At 46.9% G+C, this 9,652-nt stretch overlaps 1 protein-coding gene across 10 annotated transcripts in view; it reads right to left on the bottom strand.

The window, feature by feature from the left end:
* Positions 1-1,281: 1,281 nt before the first annotated feature.
* The window catches only part of SSH2 (slingshot protein phosphatase 2), a 226,038-nt gene continuing 217,667 nt past the window's right edge, over positions 1,282-9,652 (bottom strand). For all 10 annotated transcript variants that reach the window (XM_057716369.1, XM_057716361.1, XM_057716363.1 and 7 more), the window contains one exon: positions 1,282-8,346. In XM_057716369.1, coding sequence (XP_057572352.1) covers positions 6,262-8,346 — 2,085 coding nt within the window. In that variant the 3' untranslated portion in view covers positions 1,282-6,261. The remainder of the gene's footprint in view (positions 8,347-9,652) is intronic.

Below are 9,652 nucleotides of genomic sequence, written 5' to 3'. Positions count from 1 at the left end.
GGTAGGTGGAGCCAAAGCACAAAGAACCAATCAGCTGGAAGAAGCTACTTGGACTTGGTGTTTTCCTATGCTGTAATCCATTTGAACTGTTGCCCATCTGAACAGCAATCCATAGAAGATAGGTATAGACTTCATCTTTCAAAAAGCCATTTTCTGGAAGAGGTGGCCTGGCAACTTAGACGTGTTTTGGTTCACTTGCTTTGACTGGAAAGTCATGACTGATCAGGGTCGGGGATTCCAGGCACCCCTAGGATATTTTGTGAAATGACTTTGCCTTCACCATCATGCACTCTGGCACTCCAGCCAGAGACCAGTGGTGTGCCCATCCCATTTGATATGGACGATTCAGAATGAAGCAGACTCACTGAATTTTAGTTCAAGGCAGTGTTTTCTCTGGAAACTTAGCTTTTCCTGGATAGCAGGGCTGCTTTATATGTGATGAAAGGCACCACTAAATATCTCATGATGGGTCTGTGGAGGGATAGGAGAAATGGAGAACCCCCCCCCCCCCCCAGTCTGTGTTTTTTGTTTCTTTGTTTTTTGTCTGTGCTGCGTGGCTTGTGGGATCTTAGTTCCCCGACCAGGGATTGAACCCATGCCCTTGGCAGTGAAAGCACAGAGTACTAACCACTGGACCGCCAGGGAATCTCCCCCTCCCCACCCCACCCACCCCAACCTGTTTGAAGAGAACTGCTCTTGGGCTGTATCTCTCTTCCTCTATCGACATCAAGTGCTTCTCTTCTAATGGTGAGAGAGAGTTAAAGCTTTTACTTCTTTGGAAAGCCATGCCGTTTCTAGAAACCCTTCAGTGAGCTGAGTTGCCTTGTGCTGAAAGCTTGTGAACTCTCTCTCATTAATGTCCAGAGAAGTCACCTACCCAAGAAATCCAGTCTCTGCAGGGACAGGTCACAGCAGCTGCCCCAGAGCAGACACTTTGTACCACAGATGGTGGAGGAATTTTGGTCCCTTTGCTTATTTATTCTCCTAACATTCAGGTGGTGGCTTTGGCAAGGGCCTCTTTGACCAGGCAAGTTCCCAGCATGGTCACTTGATTGGAGCTGCACTGTCTGAAATAATCTTTAGTGATCCCATTTCCCATCCAGTCTTTATTTTATGAGAGGGAGCAAGTTTTATCTTTGCCCAGAGCTCATGCATCTCATAAGGGAGGGAGACCAGTCAATGAGAATTGTGTCATGTATACCATCAGAGTTCTCTTCCAATTCCCCCCACCTTCTCAGCACCCCCCCTTTTGTTGTACTTGATCAAGTACACATTTCGTCTTCAAAATAAAAATTTATTCAATCTGTAACAAGAACATTGAATCTGCACATCTGCGCACAAGTTCACATTTAAAAACAGCAGAGCACATCAGTAATAAAAAAATCTATGATACAAGTGGAACATCCCAACCACCAGGAAGATTAAGGAAGGAGATGAGACCACTCTTTATATTCTGCTTCAAATGCCTCAAAAAGGTCCCAGAGATTCCAGGGAGCACCTGCTTTATTTAATAAAATGTGAGCATAAAAGTTTGGGGTGGCCTGGGGCAAAGGTAACAGTCAGTGGGAGAGTCTTTTGGACTTGTTTTCTACATTTAGAACAAGTCCTACAAAATAAAGTAGAAAGAAAAAAAGAAAAGGCACCTTAAGCTATGCCAAGCAAACCAAATTCCAATAAAAGATAAAACACCAAACAATTCCCTGTGTTCTTACTGACTGGGAAACATTTCCGGGCCGGTTACCCAGCTTCCAGACTGGGTCATCAGCTCGAGTTAAGCCCTGGGGATTAGCTCTCCATGTGTGTACAGGATGCTGCCACCAGTGTTGCTGTGAGGACACAGATGACAGCACTAGTCATATACCCCTTGGGGCATCTTCAAGCCAATGAGGGATGATTCCAGTTTAGAAATCCTGTCCCAGATCTCTGGGGCACTGAGAACATGAGGCTGGTTCTCTTTTCATAGCAGGAGTCAGGCCCAGTCACCCTCCACTTCCAGGCTGGAGAAGTACAGAAGCACCTTGCAAGAGCTCTCCATGGCATCAAGGGACCCCAAGCCCTGGAGAAGGGTTAGGAGTGTGCAGCTTCCTGTTTAGGTGGCAGGCAGGCTTTTTCCTAATATAGCCGTCAGATGAGTTGAGGCAGCAAATACATTTATACCTAATACATGCCTTAATCTTTTAGTTTGGAAGGGAAAACAAATCCAAGATGCTTTTAAGTTGGATTGGTGGTGAAAGAGCTAAAATTTCATCTCATCTACCATCAAAAAGCAAAACAAAATTAAAAACGACACTAGCCATTCACCATTACAACCATCACTATAAGACACACCATCACTGAGGAAAGGACGAATATTTCCATACAGAGTGTTTGATGGGAGTGCAAGACACAGATGGAAGTCAGCTCCAGGTTTTCCCCACTTACCCATGAGGGCTGACCATAATGGCCTTGCTCTGTGAGGACTCACAGGATGGCCAGGGCTGGGTGCCTGGAGGAGGAGGAAACTGAGTGGCCGTCAAGATGATGCACATTTTAATACTCACAATGTAAACAAAGTATCCACAGACAGTTGTTCAAAAAAGCCAAAGAATGGCTTTATTTAAAAATTTTTAAATGCCCTTGAAAGTGACCCTTTTTGCATAATGCTTTCTTTCCTTAAAAAGAGAGAGAGAGAGAAACAACTCCCACAAAAACATCTTTACCAGACACGGCTAGATCACTTCAGAACTGAAACCCTCAGATGGAACAAGTGAAGCTTTCTGTGAGCTGCTATGTCTCAGAAGCTTCAGGTCTATCCAACAGCATCTCTCTGGGACCCTTCAGCAGGAGGGGACCTCAGAGGCTGGGCTGTTATCCTCAGGCTGTCCTTGGGGCTCTTGGAAGTTCCCAAAATAAGAAAAGGAAACACTGGTTGGGATAAAGGTACAGAACCAGGAAAATGCTAGATAAAGAGCCTGAAGAGGCTAAGATGTTAGGAATGATCCCAAACATTCGGAATCTGAAAGGCAACCGAAATGAGGAGAGATGAGGATTACTATGGTACTGTGTCTGCTATAGCACACACCACTCCTAAGTGGTTCTAAAATCAAAACAGGGGTTTCTCTCCTTTCTACTGACCAGGTAACCATCCAGATTATAGCTCAAAATCTGTGTGCTCCTGGGACTTTGACCCCACCCACCAAAATGCTACTTTTTCTCACACACACACACACACACACACACCCCTCCAGAATAATTTTGAGTCAGACTATGGTGGTTTTCAAAATAAAGGTAGAGAGAGGCACTGAGCGAGAGGTCGAAACTTTTCCTACTCATCTCTGTCAGTCTACCACACCTGCTGTTTCGGGTCTGGGTTTTCCAAGAACAGAAAAGGGAAACAAGCCACCCAAGATTATCCAACAGTTTGAAGAGAATAAAGTTTGGAAAGTTCTTTACAGGCAATTATGTACTTCCCCTGGACAGCGCTCAGCTATGTAAATAGCACAAGAACACTCAGTTGTGGGAGTCTGAGGGCTGGCAAAACCCCATGGCATGGCTGAATTACAGACCCTGTGTAGAGAATGTTTACTTAGGCAGATAAATTAAATGATAAAAAAAATATAATTATTAAAAAAAAAGGCAGAGCAAGACCGTTTTCTCTACTCTTAAAAAAAAGAAGTTTTTGTTTTTCTTCATAGCATTTGAGGGTCCCCCCCCATCTTTGCTGTTCTTTAATGCAGTGAGAGTGAACATTAAACGCAGTGGCGGGGAGAAGAGAGAACAGTGCAATGCTGTCGATCCCGCGTGCACTTCTTAATATGAGGGACGTCACCATCTCAAGGGATTAACTGAGTGCACACTACTCTCTTAACCTCCACGCAAAGTCTCCTCTTCTCACCCCTGCCACAATTTCCTGTCCTTTCCCCATCATACTGGTGATGGAACTGCCTCAACAAGACAGGGCAGTTTAGATGGACGAGCCCTGGAAATTCATAACCCTGTCTTGCAAGCCTCCTCACACTGGAACATGCCACCTAGCAAAACACTTTACAACACATTACATATCCAGAAGTCACTGTGTGGATGATACATTTGAATATTGAAGGAAACTATTTAGGGACAGCACAGGTACGTATCATTACTACACCATAAAAACACTTAGAGCAGGAGGTTTCTGTCCAACCTGCCTCCTGGCAGTGATGTCAGACCCAACTACTGCCTCCACACGGCAACTGGATTCACAGCTCCTCTTGAGCACCTACGAGTGGCTTCAGTCCGCCTTTGCTCTCTCCTTTGGGTCACCCTACTACCTCTCCTCACTGAATTCTGGCTTCCGACATCACCTTGAGAGTCTGTGCATCTGTCTTTTCCTCTCAGTGCTGTGATGAAACCAAAACCTAAATCTCAGGTCTGTGCTCGGTCAATCTCTCAGCAATGTGGACATCAACCAAAGCAAACAGGAAGCAAATTTGCAAACCACTTCAGTTTTGATGAGCTGCAGAGGGTGTTCCATTCCAGGCTAAATATGTTTTCTGTAAGAAGCTGAAATAGGCTTGTTTATAGCAGGTGCTCCTGTGTTAAGGACCTCCATAATAGCAGCAAAGCAACAGCATCCTAAGTGCAGTCATGAAAGGCGCCTGGCGGGAGGCCTCCCTGCAGCCCTTCAGCCTAATCCATTAGGAGCTTCCACCCTGGGCAGCGGTAACACTCATACTCCCTGGCTCTGGTTCAGCTACTGGCGAACAACGTCCTGGGATTTCAGCCTCAAAGAGAAATCAGCCTTCAGTCAAACTGTGACCTAATGGGAACCTTTAGATCTGAGGAGGAAGTTACTAACGCATAATTTGGCAGGAGCTGGTGATTATAAGTCTCCATTTACACAAAACCACCCTCAATATATACTCTGCAGGTTCCTACCAACACCCATCAGTTTTATTTCTGTGGTGTCTGTATGTTTTCCAGTTGCTTCTTTACTCCTTAAAATGGATAAATCAAAAAGACCCTACAACATTAACAACAAAACAATGTAAGAAAGTGACAACATTATGTACATAAATACTGTGTATAAACTAGAGAAATGACAAATCTTCCAGGAAAAGGAAAAAAAAAAAAACTTATGTCAAGTGTTAACAGTGATAATATTAAAAACTTTGCATTCAATGGAGGTTATACATATGTAATGTAACAATTCAAATATCTACGAAATTAAAAAAAAACAGGCAGCACTGGGAGAAACAGCATGAGGGAGGAAAATGGAAAAAATATGGCCATTAAACTCAGAAGGCCCACAGAATTATTCAAGTAACAAAAGGGTTAAAACCCTACATATGTATTCATTTTACAAGAACACACTGACTTTCAATTGCTGTTTTTCAAACTTGTTCCTATTGTGTTTAGCTGGGAGGATGCTGCAGAGCACATTCCAGGGGTGAGGTGGGGAAGATGGGGAGGGTAGGATGACTACCTGTGTGGAGCCCATCCACCTGGAAGATACTGGGCAGGGGTGGCCTCTCCACCCCCAATTTCACCTCCTCCTCCTCTTCCACGTTCCTCTACAGAGGACCTCTAGGATTTCATTTGGAGTTCATTTTAAATTTAATAACATTATTTGCTTGGGGTAAAAAAAGTATTTGCTTGATGAGTTTACAAAGCCAGCCTTTATCATACCTTTCTGTAACGATACACTCTGGAGACCAGAAGAAATGAATGCTGGAAGACCCTCTTTGAAAGCAAAGCAGAACCTGCCCATTTCGGGAACCCCAAGGGGCTGGGGCTGGGGCCCAAGGCTGCGCGCACGCTGAGCACGCTGACGTCAGGCTGCCCCCTTCCGTGAATCCCATGCGTCAGGTCTGGAGACTGAACCATCATCACACAGGCCTGGGGCAGCATTTCCAATTTCCAGCTTCATCCCCACCCTGCCCATCTGCTTCCTTCCTCAATCAAGCAAGCATGCCTTTCCTCAGAGGGCAAAATAAGGAGCAGGTGGCAGCTGATTGAAAAACAGCAATTTGCCTTTGATAAAGGTGTTCTTTGAAAATGAGTATTTTTTGAGGTTTGAATTTTCCAAAAATAAAAAATAAAATGGTCTTGCCGTCCAAATCAAACTCTCTCTCTCTCTCACATACACACACACACACAGGAAAAAAACCAAACCCTGCATGCGCCAGGAACAGTAAAATGACCAAAATATTATAAAATTAACCAATAAAGTGCATGTTCCTTACATATTACACCTGCCCCTTTTACAAACATTTCTTTTAGAAAGTCACATGTATAGGCTCAGAATCACATGGTATTATAGAAGGGGTTGGTTGTCCGTTTTTTATCATTTGCTTTTTTCAGTCTCCTAAGGGGGTGAGTTCTGCCGTGCTGCTGACGGGGCACCACAGCCAGCCCTGGAGCTGGGCCTGCACCCTGCAGTCCCTGGGTCTGTACCAAAGGAAGGCCTCCTTCAGAACTAGTCAATTCAGGTCCTGCCCTGGGGAGCAAACACTGCTGACCGGAACCAAATTCTTTGGCATACTGTACAAGGGGCCTCTCCACGGGCCTGCTCTGCGCAATACACTCTGCTGTTTTGAGTTGCTCTATGAAATACCTGGTGGGCTCTAGGTTCTGGGGAGCATCTGGGTTTTCTGGGGGCTCCTGGGCCTCCATGCCTGAGTCCATTCTGATGAAGGGCTGAAGCAGTTTGAGATGAGGGGACTCAGAGCAGACTGGCTCCCTCTCTGGTAAACAGTCTTTACAGAGGTCCAAATAACCTAACTTGGCGAGGGAAGCTGAACGCCTCATTTGGGATGGTTTGGGGAGCCCTACCTGGGAAATTGCTTGGGACTCAATTTCTTTAGCGTGTTCCTTCACCACACTGGGGCTGTGACGAAGACCCTGTATACTGTCACCACTAGAGCTGTGTGGGAGCTGACAGGCTACAGGTGACAGGTCCAGTTTTTCTTGTTGCTCCCCAACACGGTCACCAAGCTTGCTCATTAGATGCAGGTCTTCGATACTTAACTGGGAGCCCTGATATGGCACTTTGCTGCCCCTGAGGAGGGGGCCCTCCTGACTTCCTTCCCAGCCGCCCTGCTCTGCAGAGGGCTCACTGTCTGTGGTGCTGCTTTGCTCTGTGAAGCCTTCCAGGTGAATCACCATCTGGGCCTGCAGGTAATCCAAGCTGGCACCAGGGTCGTGGGTTGTGTGACTGACAGGAGGCACTGCTGTTTCCAGGGCAGCTGCTAGGCTGCCGCCCCCATCTTCTGGGCTCCTCAGGGTAGGGGTCGGGTCGACAGGCCTGCCGTGCTCGTGCTGCGGGGAGGAAGAATGAGGCAGAGGTAGCGCTTCGGGGTGCAGAGAAGCCTGGTCAGGGCTCAGCATCCGATTCAGATTTTCGTCCAGTGCACAGAGGACCGTGACGGACTCCTCCACTTTCACTTTCCTCAGTCCCTGCTCCCCACTCTCTTCACTGGTGGCTGTTTCCCCCTCTGGCCTGTGATCAGGTGACTTGACCATGTGAGTATATTCAATGATTTCCATCTTCTTTGGAAGGGGAAGAGGGACTGCTGGTGTCTCAGGTCCCTGGCATGAGACTGCAGTCCTCTGCTCCTTCACAATTCCTTCCTGCTGTGTTCTGGGACCTGACTCTGGGCACTTCCGAGGAGCGGGCAACAGGTGAGGTTCCAGCAGCTCGGGTGCTGGAACGATGGCATGCTGCTCAGAACGGGGCAGGGAGCCAGCCTCAGACCCACTGCATGTCCCTTTGCCCTTGCTCATCTCTGGTTCCTGGGGGACAAGTGAATGTGCTCGGGTGACTTCATCACTCTTCCCTTTTGCTGCCAGGTCTGCCACAGAAGCGTCACTCCTGGAACTCTTGCGAGCAGACAATGGGGTACAAGCAGCGGCAGCACCGTGGTGCTCTTGCTCCTGCCGCAAGCGCTCCTCAAACTCCAAGGTGGCTCGCCTCACGGACCCGGGGTACCACTTGGCACCTGGGGGCATCCCTGGGCCCCAGAACTCTGGTTCCCCCTCAGCTGGTTCTTCTTCTTCCAACTCTGTGGTGGATGAGTGTGCCACTGGACACGCCTCTGGGTCCCACTTCCCTGAGTCTTTGGCTACTTCAGGCTGGGCTGTGCAGGACCCTTCACTCTGCTCCAGATTTCCAAGTTTGTTCTCCGTGGCTTGGGCCCTCTCAAGGGGCAGCTCATGGACGATGTGCTTCTTTGGTGTGTGGCAAGGGTTGGACAGAATGTCGCCTTTCACTTGAATCTGTCCAACTCCTTGACTAATGGATTCAATCTCAGTGACGATTTCTTTGACTGAAATTGCGTTTTCTGAGTGAGCCTGCATGAAGATGTCTGGGCTGACCAGTTCTGAGATTGCCTAAGAAGAGAAAACAGTGCAATGGTTATGGCAAACTGTAATCTAATTGAAAATGCCAGATTTTTTGCTTATTAATCCTCTGATCCAGGAGAACCTCCTGGCTCTCTGAGGACACAAATCATGGAGTTCCTGGGACTGTTCTCTGCCTGGGATTGCACTCTGTTTTGTCGTACAAGAAAAAACCGGATTCATCCAAGGCGGAGATACAAAATTAGTCATAGGTTGTGTCACTGTCTACTAAACTTTTGCCCTGTTTACTAAAATAGGACTCTAATCCAATATCTTGCTCCAAAAGTAAATAGCAAGTAGCCTTGGATGCTCCTATAATCCTTATTTTCCTAAGACCATGAGCCTTCAGGATTTAGGCCGTACTGGGGTAAATGAAACCTTTTCTCTCTAGCCTATCAACTGCCAGTTTGGTCCTAACCTGGTTCAAGGGAAGAGCTCCACTGAAGGGCTCAGTGGCCTCCTTAAAGATGCCCAGTGTTGGAGGAAGATGGACATCTGATTTGGAGAATCCCTGCTCTCTTCTGTCCTCTGTCTTGCCAGCTTTCACCCACATCTGCCCACTGCTTCTCCCAGCAGCCGCATCGCAGCACACGAGGGCACTCTGTATCTGACTGCACAATTCCTATGCTTCACACGGCTCCTTCCTTGGCTTATGCAGTCACATGCCTGAGCAAACTCAGAAACTGCGATTTTGACATTTTACTGTTCCACCAGTTACAAATTCCCAGTTGGATTTAGAACAAGGCAAAAGAAAACCGGCCAGTGCAAAGTCAAGTCCTACTGTAAAAAAAATAAGAATCTCAAAATTTAGAAATGGCCCTCGGACGTCTCTTAAAGCAACATCATTATAATCATCAATCCACTTTGTTAACATTTTTATAAACCTTCAAAGTACAGTATTTCCCTAGGAATTCTTCTGGTCTTTCTCCTTCAAAAAGAGTCAGAGCTAGTACAAACTGACAAGGTCAGTTATGCCTCTGGGAGAAATCTGCTGGGACATCAGGCAGAGGCAAACTTGCCAAGGCTGGGAGAGAAGCCACAGCGGGCCCAGCGTGTGCATGGGCTGCGGAGAGAGTGCTCATATGACCAGAACTTTGCACAAAAGCTATTTCTATCAGAGCCACTACATCCGTTCGTCCAAAGGAGAGTTCAGACATTCTGATTTTCCTGCGAGAAACGGAATAGAGGGATAGCTTTTGGGGAGACGAGAAGACAGAAGCAGAGGCAACAACTGCCCTGGGGTAGTTAAGAAGAGAGAGAACAGATGAGGACTAAACAAGGTGGTAAATATAAATAG

This window comes from Hippopotamus amphibius, chromosome 17 (genome assembly GCF_030028045.1).
Source record: "Hippopotamus amphibius kiboko isolate mHipAmp2 chromosome 17, mHipAmp2.hap2, whole genome shotgun sequence".
Lineage (NCBI taxonomy): Eukaryota > Metazoa > Chordata > Mammalia > Artiodactyla > Hippopotamidae > Hippopotamus > Hippopotamus amphibius.
The sequence above is the reverse complement of the archived record's forward strand: the minus strand, read 5'-3'. Positions and strand labels throughout refer to the sequence as shown.